Genomic DNA, 15,089 nt, shown 5'->3' with positions numbered 1-15,089 from the left:
TTACTGCAAGAGGTCATAGAAGCTGCGAAAAGGTAACGCCTTGTTTGTTTATGTAAGACATTACTGTGGTGTTGTTGCTCATCAACATCAGAGAATGACTTACCAGCAACTGTTGGAACTGATAAAGAGCTAGGTAGGCTGCTCTCATCACTAGAAAATTTATGTGCTGGTACTTTTCTGACTCTGACCAAACGCTGGAGATCATATGGTGCAGCAGGTGAGCCCCCCACCCTTCTTTCGATGCATCTATTTAGAGTATCAAATCCGGAGTGGGAACGAGAAGATTCTGGCCCCATCGAAGGTTTTCGTCTACCATCCACCAACTCAAATTCGTCACCCGATTCTGAGTTATGGGAACTCGGGTGTCCAGTGGATCGGAGTATTGGTTCCACACGGACTTCAGCTGCCACCGCAGGGATCTTATCCTGAGGCGGCCGTTTGGAATAAGACAGATGAGAGAGGTCAGCTGCCTAACAGACTCAACCAATGAGAGGCTGGATGAACTTCTTTTCTGAGGAAGGTTGCAGCCACTTCCTTCAGTCTGTGTACTCTTTCGTCTGATGGGAAGACTTTCTCCTGGACGGTGTCTATGATCATATCGAGGTATACCAATCTTTGAGAAGGTTGCAGTGATGACTTCTCATGATTTATCAGAACCCCTAGGTCCTGACAAAACTCGAGAAGCCTGTCCCGGGAACAAAGAAGGGTCATCTCTGAGTCTGGTAGGACCAGCCACTTGTTGAGATATCTGAGAAGACAGATGCCATTCCTGTGAACCCTTGATGACACTAAGGTGAACACTGTTGAATACCTGAGGAGCTGTCGTGAGACTGAAGCATAGAACCTTGAACTGGTACACCTTTTCCTCATGTAAGAATCTTAGGTACTTCTTTGAAGACGGATGGACTGGGATCTGGAAGTATGAGTACTTCAGATCCAGTGTGCATATGAAGTCCCTTGGGCAGACTGCTTGGATGACCATGTCTGTTGTCTCCATTCTGAATGAATGAATGAATGATTTAAAGTTTTCAGGCATCCTGACATCTAAGGTCATTGACGCCGGTAACATTTAATTTATGTATACAAAAGTAAAAAATGAAATAAAATAAAAAATTGTAAAAAATGAAATAAAATAAAAAATTAAAGAGTATTCAATTAAAATCATAAAAATTGAATGTCATAAAAGTTAAATATTTTCCAGAAGACCTGCTTCTGAAAGAAATCTAAAAATGCCACTTGCATGGTAGGACACATCATTTCCAAGAATCTTGGCAAGGATGAACCTGCCACCCTCACCTCGAGCCTCAAACAAATACCGTATCTATTCCGCAAGATGTTATAATTGGGGCATTCGGTCAACAAATGCCTTACTGTTAGAGGTACTAAACAGTTGTCACAATACGGTTGGTGTTGGCCCTTCAGCAGAAACTCATGTGTCAACCGAGTGTGACCAATACGGAGACGACAAAAAGACGTCTCCCATTTTCGGGGCATCATATTATACCTCCAAGGAGATATGTCATTTGTTACTTCCCTCATTTTATTGCCATCTTGACTATCCCATTGCTGTTGCCATTTATTGCAAACCAATTTCTTGATGTCAGGTAAGAAATCATTACAGGGAATGGGATACCTTCTTGGCAGCAACTCGGATGCAGCCTCCTTAGCCAGTGAATCTGCCTTCTCATTCCCGGACACCTACATGTGCTGGAACCCAACAAAATTGAACTGTTATACCTCTCCATCCAATAAGGAAAAGCCATTCTAAAATCTTTAAAACTAGAGGGTTATTAGAATTAAAAACTTCCATAGCTTGAAGGACACTCCTTGCATCACTAAAAATTGTAAAATTACCCTCCTTCTCCAACGCTATTTTCTCAATAGCAGTTAATATGCCATACAGTTCGGCAATAAATATGGAAGCGGTCAGAGGAAGTGCACCTCTACAATTAAAACCATTACTATGTACTCCAAATCCAACGCCAGCATCAGATTTGGAGCCATCAGTATAGATAAAAGTTGATCCTCTATGTTCTTTAACATGTTCATTAAAAAGAGACCTGGCTTCTATGTCTGACATATTCTTCTTATCTCCAATAAAATATTTACAAAAAGATATCTCTGGTAACTTCCATGGAGGCGTTGATGATACCTTGAATGGAAGTACCTTATTTCTAATTATATCCAGACTATTTAATAATCGTTTCACCCGAAAGCCATAAGGTTGAGGAGATTTTGGGTGCACCTCAAAGTATGATGCTTGTCTTACAAGGCTTGCAGTCTGAAAGGCTAGAGAGTTAGGGAGTCTTTGCAATCTAAACCAATACCGAAGAATGGAAGACATTCGGTAAAGGTCTAGAGGTAACTCTCCAGCATCAACAAGGAGACTTGGGATAGGCGAGGTTTTAAAAGCTCCAGTAGACAATCTAATACCTGCATGATGTATCGAGTCTAATATTTTTAACCGGCTTGGGGTGGCTGAAGAATATACCTCACAACCATAACTAATTGTGGAAAAAATCAAGGCCTTGTATAATTTTAAAATAGTATTGCGGTCTGCCCCCCATGATGTATGGGACAATACTTTTAAGATATTCAGAGCTTCAACACATTTAGCTTTTAGCGCTTTTAGGTGAGAAACCCAGGTAAGTCTACAGTCAAATATCAAACCTAAAAATTTGGTTTCCGATACACATGGTATCCGTTAACCTTTAATGTATATATCCGGGTCTGGATGTACTCCCCGGATACGACAAAAATGGACAATGGTAGTTTTACTTGTCGAGAACTTAAATCCATTCATGTCAGCCCACTGGATAATTTTATCAATAGAGAGTTGGATTTTTCTTTCAACCATTGCCATTCTAGTGCCAGCAAATGATATTGAGAGATCATCCACAAATAATGTTGAGAGAACATCCTGGGGAATGGCTGAGGATATCCCATTAATTGCTAGTGCAAAAAGGGTTACACTCAGCACACTACCCTGAGGAACTCATTCTTCCTGGCACTTACTCTCTGATAGAGTTTCCCCCACTCTCACTTGAAAAACTCTACGTGAAAGAAATGCCTGAATAAATAGTGGCAGCTCTCCTTTCAATCCCAATTCATGAATGGTTTTAAGAATACCATATCTCCATGTGGTATCATATGCCTTTTCAAGGTCAAAAAATACTGTAACATGGTGCTGTTTGGAAGCAAAGGCTTCACAAATAGAAGACTCAAGTCGTATCAACACATCAGTCGTTGAGTGCATTTTTCGGAATCCACATTGAATAGGTGATAAAATACCTTTCTTTTCAAGGTACCATATCAGTCTTGCATTGACCATCTTCTCCATGATTTTACATAAACAAGATGTCAATGCAATAGGACGATAGTTTGCTGCTAAAAACTTGTCTTTACTGGGTTTTAAAAAGGCTAAAATAATGGCTAGTTCCCAAACACTTGGGTAACTATGATCATGCCATATTCTATTAATAATGCTTAAAATAAATAGCTTTGTATTAAAATGGACATGTTTAATCATTGCATATGGAATTCCATCGGGTCCAGGGGCTGTATCGTTGCAATGAGCAAGTGCGGAATCAAATTCTCTTTCAGTGAAAGGAGAATTATACGACTCTTCCCTTCTTGTTGCAAAATTTAAAATTTTCTTTTCTTCAGTGCTCCTATACTGGTGACCAGGGGCTCCTTCACACTTGCTGGATACATTTGAAAAATGATTAGCCAGGGCATTGCTAACTTCATTTGCTTCAGTTACATACTGGCCATTCACCTTCAACACTGGTGGTGGGTTGGGGGTGAATTTGCCAGCTATCTTTTTTACTTTCCTCCACACAGAAGATGGTGGTGTTCTACTGTTAATGGAGGAAACAAAAGACATCCATGACTGGCGCCTTGCTTCTTTCATGGCACGACGGAACTGTGCTCTACATTTCTTGTACATAGTTATATTCTCATCAGTTCTGCTTCTACGCAATCGTGTTAAGAGATCTTCTTGTGGCTCTATGGAGTGCAGTTAGTTCTGAAGACCACCACGGGACTGGTCGTCGTTTGAATAACCCTGTTGTTTTGGGAATTGAATTGACTCCTGCTGTATGAAGAGTTCCATTCAGTAGGTCTATGGCATCATCAACACTTTCAAACTGTTCTGCTCTCCCTTCGATTTCGCTTAGCTCACAAAATTTAACCCAGTCTGCCTTGTCTAGATTCCAACGTGGCGATCTCTGTAAAGGTGGACCATTGTTGGTGTTTATAATGATTGGTGCATGATCACTAGTGTGCCAATCATCTAATGTCCTCCAATCAAAATCAAGAAGACAGTTAGAGCTTGCAATTGAAAGGTCAATGCATGACAAGGTACCTGTCTGAACATGGAAGTGTGTGGGCTCTCCTGTATTAAGGAGTCCCACATCCTCATTCTCCACAATTGATGAGATAATATTGCCCCTTGTGTTTGCTAGGATATCACCCCATAAAGGATGTCTACCATTCATATCTCCCAGTAAGAGAAATGGTTGAGGGAGTTGTTGAATGACCTCTGCTAAGTCATCATATAAAATAATATCATTTGGAGGTAAGTACAGAGAGCAAATTGTATATTTTCTCCCTATATAAATTTGTACAACAACTGCCTGCAGGGTTGTACGTATAGACATAGGTATTTGGGGAACATCTCGACGAATGTATACAAGACTTCCGCCATGGCTCCCTGCTTGTTGATTATATGGTGTTCTATAGCTAACATACTCTCGAGGACTAGGAGTGTTAGAATCAAGCATACTTTCCTGTAGACATACAATTATGGGGGAATGCTCATGAATTAGGAGCTTAAGTTCTTCATATTTGGCCCTCAAACCCTGACAGTTCCATTGCAAAATGGAGGAGAAAACTATGGATTATTTCTGGAAGACATCTTGGATGAGGTCTTCCCATTAGCAGTTTTTAATCTAACATTATTACCTGTAGGTTTCTTCAGAGGTGGTCTTGTTATAATGGGTTTTATGTTTGTGTTTTTCTTTGTATCCTTTTGATCTATTTGTTGAGGTGGATGGTGGACCTCAACTTGAATTTCTGATTTATTCAGTTTATCTTCTGGTCCATTAGAAACATCAACAGACAAAACATCAAATTTATTTGATGTCATAACCTTGACGTTTCTAATGGAGGGTGGAGAGAGAGATGGAGGTCTTTCTCTTTTCCTATTTATCAGTGGTGAGGATTTACCAGGTTTTTGCACCTTCCCTACCACAGGTGCACCTGGTAACTTTGTTTCGGGTGGAACCTCCATCAAATCAGGCAAGGACATGGCCTGAGAGAGGTTAGTACTATTGTTGGTAATGGGGGATGAAGTTTGTATAGAAGTGGGCAGTGTTGCAGTTTTAATACACAGTGGTAAAGCCTTGGAAGGCAATATGCTTACCTTGTCACGTAAAACTCTACTATCATTAGATGATGTATTTCCTTTTTGGGAATTACTGGCAGCACTATGTGGGTTCGATGTCTCCTGTGGTATATTTTCTCTTGATTTCAGTGCATTTGCATAGCTGTTTGGTTTTTTCAGTAGTCTTTTGGCATGTCCTACACTTATGTGTTCTACACTGGATTTGTTGAGGGCTGCTTCTTCAAACTTATAAATCTCGCAGCTCCTGTCAGTGGATTTATGGTTTGAATTGCAATTCAAACAGCTGGGCTCAAGTGTACACTCTCCGTGATAGGGACTGGCACAGATGCTACACATTTTTTCATTTTTACAAACTTTAGAAGGATGTCCAAATTTGAAACATTTGAAGCATTGTAAGGGCTTTTGTTTAAAAGGTCGAACTTTTATTCTTTCATTTTCAATATCGATGTGGAAAGGCACATCAGCATTCTGGAAAGTAAGGATAATCATTGACGTCCCAGGAATCTTATGAACTTTCCACACTGTTAATGGGCACATGGCTAGTATTTCCTCTTCTGTAAATTCGTAAAGATCTTTATTGAAGACTACTCCCCTTCCGTAACTAAAGTTTAGGTGGGGTTTGACATCTAACATATCCTCATCACTGTTTGTCGTAAGGTTAGACAGTATTACTGATTGCGTGAATGATTTAGCATGGATTAGGAAGCTATTTTTCCCAAAGCGAGATATATCACCTGGTGCAATGGTTCCTACCTTTTTCTGAATTAGTTTGCTAATTTTAAAATAATTCCCATTACTCCCTTTAGGCTCGGCAACCAGCCACATTGGTGGTTTTGGCTTTCTTTGGGGGAGCATAGTTAAATCGATATCTTTCTCAAACCAGTCAGCAGGTCTATATACATCCAAACTGTTTGGTATCTTATCACATAGGGCACCCATGACATTTAGGTTATTAATTTTGATATCATTGATGTTACATATTGCATTGAATGCTTCTTCATGATTATTATAAGTTATCCATGAATGCCATTTTTCATTTTCAAGTTTCATTCTAATTTCTTTTATCACTCCATAGCATCTAAATGCTTTATATATCATATCATAATCAGTATTTATTGGAATTTGGGTAACATGAAGGATTCTTAGTTTCCCTTTGTTACCCGACTTAATTGGTTTTGAAACATTAGTAGAGGGGTCCTTTTTTGTTCCTAAGTCGTCAACAGAATTTTCCTTAATTGAATTAGCAGAGGTCGTCAACAGTGCCGGGGGAGAGTCAGCGTATCCAGGGGATGGGGGTTCATTGCTTAAAGAATCCATTAGACGAGAGAGAGAGAGAAAAGGGTTACTTAGATGTACCTGCTCGAGAATGTTAGGCCATCACAAGCCAGAAAGGAAATTTGCACTTTCCACTATCGGCACAATGAGAGAATACTTCCCAGATGGTCCACTCCATACCCTACCCGAAGGATAGCATCAAAACAGATATAGAGGCACAGGTGTAAGCTGAACCCGCCTGTTAGGACTGAGACCAAGAAATTATGAATCATCCTCCCCATATCTGTAATGACGGGCTTCCGGCCAAAAGCCGAGAGTCCTACCCCAAGCATTGGATCCCCCTGGAATCCGAAGACCCAACACTTGAGAATAGTTCCGCCAAAAAGGTCCAAACCATCTTCGGGATGGCTGAAATCATCCAGTACTCTCACATATAGCTTTGAATGCAAACACCTCCCAACCGTGACACCTCCTCCCACTCATCAAAGCAGGCAGCAATATAGGATGCATGAACATCCACGCCGGGGCTACAATGGATGAGAAACATCCAAGCCATAGGAAAGAAAAAAAAATAATAATAATAAATATATATGTACATAATATATACACATATATAATGAGGGAAATTTTTCTCATTGAGTTTGGAAAGCAAGACGAAAGAAAGTTTATGAAATTAGGATAAGGTCGAAGTAATATTGAGAAAAAGAAAAAGGTGAAAGAGAGAAATTTAGATTCAAACTGGGGGAGTAATTTCCCCAAGTTCGAGAGCCCTCTTGCCCGTCACCAAGTTTCAGCACGGGAGTGAAATGCCGTGCTGAAGCTCAATGACTTCATCAAGGCATTCTCTCATTAAGAGGGCCATTCTGAACTGAGTCTGTTGCACAAACTTGTTCAGAGGGGAGAGATTCATGGCTTGTCTCCAGCCTCTAGTCGCCTTCTCCCCCAGAAAAATTTGACTGTAGAAGCCCGGAGACCCACCCCAACCTCTTGGAGAGTGCCCTTCTACAGCATGGTTTGGAATTTTGCTCTGACAGCCAGCTAATTTGCGGATCCCTTCGCATAGAAGCTTAGATGCACTGGATCCCGAGTCAGAGGAGGGAAAGATTGAATAAATGGGACGCGATACCCTAGGACAATCACTTTGACCGTCCAGGGTTCTGCCCCGTGGAGCTGCCACCTCTGCCAGTGGCACTGTAGGCATCCTCCCACAGGTGGTAAGTGAGGAGGAATGCCATTCCTACTGGGAGTGACCACCTCAGCCACCTCCCTTTGCTCCCTTCTTTCCTCTGGAAGACTTGGTCCCTTTCTGGCCTTTGGATGGAAAGGACCGCTTAGACACATTGGACCTAGAAGTTGACGGGTGAGAAGAAGGTGCTTGCTGAGTCAAGGAAGACTAGGAAGGTCTACCATAGGGCCTCGATATCATGGAAGAGAGAATCGTTCGACGATTTCCTCCATCACTCAGAAGCCTTCTCTATCTCTTCTGGAAAGAGAGAAGAACCCCCAAGGGTGGAGTTCCTCAACCGGTTGACTTCCACCCTCGGCACCTGCTTGTGAAATTTCCCTATGAAGGTATCCCAACTCTTGAGAATGGCGTTCGCCCACAGGTTGACAACGTGGTGCAATAAAAACTCAAGAGGCTTGGTACCTGACAACAGGAAAGACTCCAAAATCTTCCTGGGTGACTCCTTTGAAAGACCATTAGAGCTGACCATAAAGCCCAAGGATCCTAGCCATAGATCAAGCCCCGAATCAGCCTGCATGGCGTACTTTGCACCTCTCTCTCTGTTCAGGAGCTCAAATGCTACGAGGGAGGCCCTTAGAGAGGCGAGGGTTTGATTCGGGATGTCCTTCGTTAGAGACTCGATCTCGTAATACTTCCTTTGTAAAACAAAAGGAAGTGGAAGGGACTGAGATGAGGAACCTGCCCTCAAGGAACTAGAAGTTCCAGCTATCTGGGCAATAGCTTTCCTTTTGGTGGCTGTTAAACCCTTAGAATAGGGCTAAGCTGCACTGGACCTGGAAGGTTTTTGGGTTTTGAATATTTTGTCGAGAACCATATCCTTCCCTTCTTGAATGGTGGAACCAGGAGTAGACAGCCTGTTGATGGCTTTCATGCAAGAAAGGACCTGCCAAAAGGTGTGCTCCGACTCGATGTCTTTCTTGTTCAGAATGATAGTTCAGACTGGCCGCCTTTGGAAGATTTTTGTCATCGGAATCTAAGGGGTCGTCCACCTCCAGATTCACATCCAGAGTCTGGGGTAGGTCAGGGTCGTCAACTGTATCACTGGGTGCAAGTGGACCCACAACAAGGGACCGTGTGCCTCAGCCGTTCAAGCTTCCCTTGCCGCAGCATTCTTGAGTTTTGTCTTAGTATCCTTCGATTCCCTAAGCACAAGACGTTCCTCCGTGGTCTTAGGATGGGAAACCTGCGAGGTTTTTGAGGCACTTGACGAAGCTTTGGCAGTAGGAGCTGAAGGCTCCTCCTCTGGAGGAGGTAAGGAAACTAGACATTGGTCTGGAAGCACTACCTCAATGTCTAGAGGGTTGAAGGGATAGATCGTTATCATACTGGGCGAGCCTACGTCCCTACTCGTCCTAGGGCGGATGATGTTAGCGTGAGGTGGTGTTACGCCTCTCATCCTTGTTTTCTGTTTCTTAGTTATGACCTCCTTTACCTATACTGGAGTAAATGGTAAGTTGGCCATATAAGAGTCAGAGGCTTGAGGAGCTTCAGCACGCAATCGGGGTAGAGGTGATCTGCGTATCTTAGTCTGCTGTCGACCTCCCTACTGACGAACTTGACGAGGGTTCCAAGGGGATCTTAGGAGTTGCCTTGACTGGAACAGTCGGAGGTTATGGCGGTGGAGGTGGTCATTCTCATCATCAGGTCCAGTCCGAGGTTGTTTGGAAGAAGATCTGGTTGAGGGGCTAAGCGCTGATGGACTGCGCATGCACCTACGTCTACCTCTAGACGAGGAACGTTTAGACCTTGATCACCAACGCGCGGTTCGTGATCATGAGCGAGATTTTCGTGAACAGGAGCGTCTAGCTCTCGTTCGAGAACGGCGTGAATGTCGCGAATAACTATCTCGGGAATGTGAGTGTCCGCCTCGCGAGCGCGAGCATTGTTTTTGTGATCTTGTGACCTGTACCCAGGTCTAGACTCTGCTTGCGTTCGTGCTAAACACGATCGCGAGACTTGTCCTCATGAAGAGGAATGCCTCCAAGGAGAGCGTTGAGTTATGAGCGCGAAGCTCTAGAGCATGAGTGCCTTTTAGAAGAAGAGCGCTTGGATCGTAATGACCTACAATCCATCAGATCTTCTAATAGTCGCGAACGGCGATCAGGGGAAGAGTGTCCAGATAGGCGAGGCAACGACGATGCTCATCCTTCAGCGTTGCTAGTAGGAGTGCTGGTCCCTGAAAGATCTACACCTGTAACCTGCTGGTTCCTGTGGGAAGAAACTAAGGGTTGAAGGTTAGGGGACGACGAGGTACAGGATGGAGAGAAGGTTCATCATAAGCAGGAGGCCATTGGAGAGGCAAACCCAAGCGATCACCTCGTCCGCGCGTGGAAGGGCCAGGAGAGGGCAAAAGATGGACCTCTCACAGTTCCAGAGCGTGAGATGTCGACGGCTCTGGAGAAGGATCCTTCCCAGCACCATGCTGAAGAAGGCACAGCAGTTCTTCCTTCAAAGGGAGTCCCGAAATCCCTAAGGATGACCACACCTGCAAAAGATCTGGGGGTGAATGTAGTTTATTGGGACAGGGCGATATCTTTCTTATTACTAGCCCAATCGTTTTTCCTTATGGGAAAGATGTGCTTTACTATGATCTGATATACCATAATATGAAGTTATTTTATATTTTCTAAGTTCAGCCCAAGAAAGGGGTCCGGGGGCTTGCCCCCGGCTAGGGGTTGTGACCTGGGAACTACTAGGTTTGGTTAGGTTGGGTTTGTGGGGTTTGTATGATAGCGACAGTGGTTGGGGGTCGCAGGGGGGTGTTAGCCCCCCGTTAGGTCATTAGGAAGGTAAGGACACGGCTTGTATGTCAGGTTAGGGGGGGAAGTTTGGGTTGTTGTCCATTTTTCTCGGCATGTCCCCATAAGCTACAAAGGCTCCAAGATCTGAAAGGGAGAATGGCTCCCAGGCAGCTGGCGGTGAAGTTGCTCCTCTAAGGGAAGCAATAACCTGCCCAGTACCCCGGGGTTGCCAAGGAGTTAGTCGGACTGTGCTCCTACTCGATCGGCCCTTGGAAGACTGCGAGCAAGAAAGAGCTTTTGAAAGAGATTTGGGGGTGAGTGAAAAAGAAGAATGCTCTTTCCTCACCCCTGAGGGAGAAAGATCACGCTTTGCATTCTTCTTCCTGCGCCACCCAAATTTCTCACATTGGGAGGCAGGCCACTCCCTACACTCGGCGCAGGGCAAACTCAGCTCGCAGCGATGGCCTCTGTAAGAAGGACACTGAGAGTGCGGGTTGGTCTCCAACCCTCGTGTCCTGGACAGGTTTGCAGAAAGGCGATCATAGAGAGAACACGCACACCTGAAAAGAAAAGCAAAATCAAAAAGTCCAATGACAGTCAGGGAGAGAGAGAGGACACGTCTGATCTCTACCGAGCCAAAAGAAAAAGTTGGGCTTACTGCTGTGAGAGTAAATATGGAGGCGGCCCCAGTCTACCCGCCCAAGCAGTTAGGTAGGGTTGCCACCTCGCAATTAAAGTCTAATAGCTACTCTCCAGCTCTACTGAAAGATAATCCACATAAATTACGGAATGCTTGTTAGTATGGAAACAACTAATCCTTTCTTGATCGCATCACTCACTGTTTTCATTCCCACCTTCCATCTTTCTTGACCCACAAACCCTTCTTGCTGACTCTACAACACCATCACTGTTTTGTACACATCACATATACCTTCAATTTCTGTCTTTACCCTGGCTCATTTTTAATCAATTTTCTCTTAATAAGATATATTCCCTTCCTTCTTATCAACTCGCTTAGTTTTGATTACCCTTACAGCCTAATTTTCACTTGTTCCTCTCTATAGGTATACATAAAAACATATTCACATACAATACATGGCAATAAAGTAGCAACATTAGTTTCTATAATGCTTTTTGAATACTGTACCTACTAGGATGCTGCTAGTATCGATCGTTTGTACCCAAATACCGATATATATGATAACAAGAAAGATAAAAACAAAAATACAAATGAAAAAAAAGAAAAGGAAAATAGAATTTCACAACTTACTTTCACAACCCTCAGTCTTATTTCCAACGATGATGTTAACCATATAACTTTCCACTTCTCCTGAATTTTCTGGCAAGTTGTACCAAATCAACATTTTGGCATCAGTCTTGAATTCTGGCCCCTTAATATTAATTACTGGTTTCCCTGCAACTGTATAAAGTTCAGGATTAATATCTGTGACTTAAATAAAATGCCAAGATTAGATTTTCATCTAACAAGCATCTACATGGTTATGTCTATTTCATCAACTACGTCATGTCTATTTCATCAACTACTCTGGATTATGTATTATAATACAGTACAGTACTGTATATCCAAATACATAGGATAAGGTATATTGTATACAATAATATAATCTTTAAATTGGAAAATATCTTATATTCATATTCATAATCAGTTACCTTCTTATCAGCAGGCTTGTAAACCATAAAAAGACAAATGTAAAAAAAAAAAGAAAAAAAAACTATCCATTGCAATCGCTACCCATAGGGGTAACTGCAGTAGAAAATTTACGCCACTTTCCTATTTTATATACTTTTTTTCTCTTGATAAAAGTAATGTACCAGTTCTTGAATCTCTAACTTGGCAAAAAAGATAAAAAAAAGCTTCACAACAAAGAGGTTAATTTTCTATAACCCCATAGCCCATGGAAACTCCTTCTCACACATTGAAATACAGGCCTGCTTCAAGTTTTAAAGAGTGAATAAATTAACCTCTAAATTTTCCACTGCAATATGACAAATTCATATATAATTTGAATTTTTCCTAATAATACAAACCTTAGCTATTTATTAGGGGGTTATACTTTCGGCAAAGCTGAAATGACGAACCATTCAAATTTAGCGAGGGTTAACTACCCACACTACTAGTTAGCGGGGGTAGGGGGAAGGTAGCTTGCTACCACTCCCGTTCACACACCTCTGATTTAGTCACTTTGCTTGGAAGGTAGGACTTCAAGGGGGATAGGGTTGGTGGGCAAGTTTGTATAAATAGGTAAGGTTTGTATAGTTAGGAAAAATACAGATTATCTACGAATTTGTCATTTGTTCCGTAACTGGAATAGAAACCACGCTATTTATTAGGGGTGACTCACCCATTAGGAAGGGGGGACATCCCTGCCAATCTGGCTTTTGGCTTTGCCGGGGGGCTCCTTAACAGAGTATGTTAGCACTCAAAAATAAGGAGTTCCTGCCCTCGCTAAAACCTTGCTACGCAAGGTACGCGGCCTACGCAAGCTGTGTCGAGACGTGCAGAAGTGTGACTGTCTAGGTAAAGTTATTCCAAGTCTATGTAGGAAAAACCTCATGTAACCAAGACTTTCCCAATACCACCTCGCCAGGGTATGGGGACGCAACAGTATTAGCTTAACACTAGGTACACAATGGAGCATGATTTACCTGCAGTGGTTTGAGGTCAGCTTATGCAGAGAACCCAGGATGCTGCTTTCCCCACGAGAGGGTAGGATGAAGAAAAGAATAAGAGCCAGTCAAATCTTTTCATTCCCGCACACTAACACAGGGTAACAGTGCCCTCAACCTTCTGCTACTTGTCCAATAAGGAGCTTGAGGTATACAACCAGCTATTGTGCAGCCACCGCCGGACCGATAGAGATCGTATCGAGTTCCTGTGGGTAACGTCTTGCAGGAGAAATGTTGTGAGTCACCTGGAGCATTCACATCCTTCCTTGTAAAACCTGCATCACAGAGTAATCTGCTAAGAAGGACCAGGGGCATAGCTATGCCCCTGACACTGTGAGTCGTCATGTCGAGATGATGTTTTGGAGATCCTCCTCAAGTCTCTCCCAGTGTTGATGATGAGAGAAGGGACCCAGGTGGGCTGTTGCCATTTTTTTTTTAGGTAAAGTCTCATACCTTACCCTGGGTACAGTAACGGATGATCTAGATCGTCCGTTACCAATTGGAGACTTGTGTAGGAACCGTCACCTCTGGAGACTGTGTCTGGCGACATACTCAGGGGCGAAACTGAACATTGTCTTTCACCCTTCTCAATAATGGGCGATGTCGAAAGAGAGACCATGAAGTTCTTTGACTCGTATGGTTGCTGTCCTAGTGTGTAGGAACATTGTCTTCTTAAATCAGGAGAAAATTTGTTGCATGGTGAAGTGGAACATAAGGAGGTCTCTTTAGAGATCGGAGATTTTGAGCCATGTTCCGAGAGGAAGGACACAATTCCGACTGGAGAAAGGCAAGTTGTAAGTCTGTATGAGTTAGGAAAGGTCTATCGATGAGAGGATGTCCCTTTCTTTCAGTTTGAAGGTGAAGGATCAAGGTTGAGTGATCATCTTTACCTGACGAGACTGAATAGGGGGTCTTTTCCTCTTGAATATACTCGAGGATTCCGCTATTGCTGGAATAGAGTTATCGAGTGGAGAGAGAGACTTTCACATGACACCAACCACACAAGACGTTATACTGCCTGGTAGACTGATGCTGAGGAATTCCTCAGATATCTAGACAACCTTTTCGCAAAAGAGGTACTGGGTAGTCTCCAGGCGTACAATCATAGCAAAGCTATAGCTTGTGGTAGGTGTCGAAGTGGGTTGTCTGTGATGAGGAGAGGGTTCTCTTGGAGAGACTATCAGGAGCTGCAAAAGGTTAGGAAACTGTTCTGCATAATGCCATAGCAGAGCTAGGAGAGTCCTTGAGAGGTTGACCGATGTTCTAGCCTTCTTGAGTGTCCTTCTCCAGATAAAACAGGGACGAGACATAAACGTCATTGTTGTACCCACCGTTGTTGCCAGAGAGCCTTGGAGAGCAATGGCAGCCTGAGATTCAGGAGCGTTGCGAACAGATCCCTAGTTGGAGGACCCCGTAAAGTCGGGACTTTGTTGGCTACAAGGCAATCCAAAGACCATTCGGTATACCTTATCTGAGATGCTGTGCACAGATTGTTGGCGAACACGTTCTTCTAGTCTGGAATGAAGCGGGCTGATAGTGGTACCGAACGGACTCTGGCCCATCTTAGTGATTATAATGTTAGATGGGAAGAAGCTACGAGCAAGTTCCTTCTTGCTTGCCGATGCAACTCTGTATGTGGTATGTGGTGTGTGGTGTTGTCGTCCATCACATCACTGTTAGGAACCGATGAGGCTGCTGAAAGACTGGAAAGTTGGCCTTCATCTCTTAAGAG

The 15,089-nt window shown here is 43.2% G+C and overlaps 1 protein-coding gene across 3 annotated transcripts in view; it reads right to left on the bottom strand.

The window, feature by feature from the left end:
* The window catches only part of LOC137648716 (tyrosine-protein phosphatase 10D-like), a 323,664-nt gene that overhangs the window by 203,331 nt on the left and 105,244 nt on the right, over positions 1 to 15,089 (bottom strand). For all 3 annotated transcript variants that reach the window (XM_068381760.1, XM_068381761.1, XM_068381762.1), the window contains exon 8: positions 11,940 to 12,089. In XM_068381760.1, the coding sequence (XP_068237861.1) occupies positions 11,940 to 12,089 (150 nt within the window). The remainder of the gene's footprint in view (positions 1 to 11,939; positions 12,090 to 15,089) is intronic.

This window comes from Palaemon carinicauda, chromosome 10 (assembly GCF_036898095.1).
Source record: "Palaemon carinicauda isolate YSFRI2023 chromosome 10, ASM3689809v2, whole genome shotgun sequence".
Taxonomy (NCBI): Eukaryota; Metazoa; Arthropoda; class Malacostraca; order Decapoda; family Palaemonidae; genus Palaemon; species Palaemon carinicauda.
This window is presented reverse-complemented; position numbering and strand designations above follow the sequence as displayed.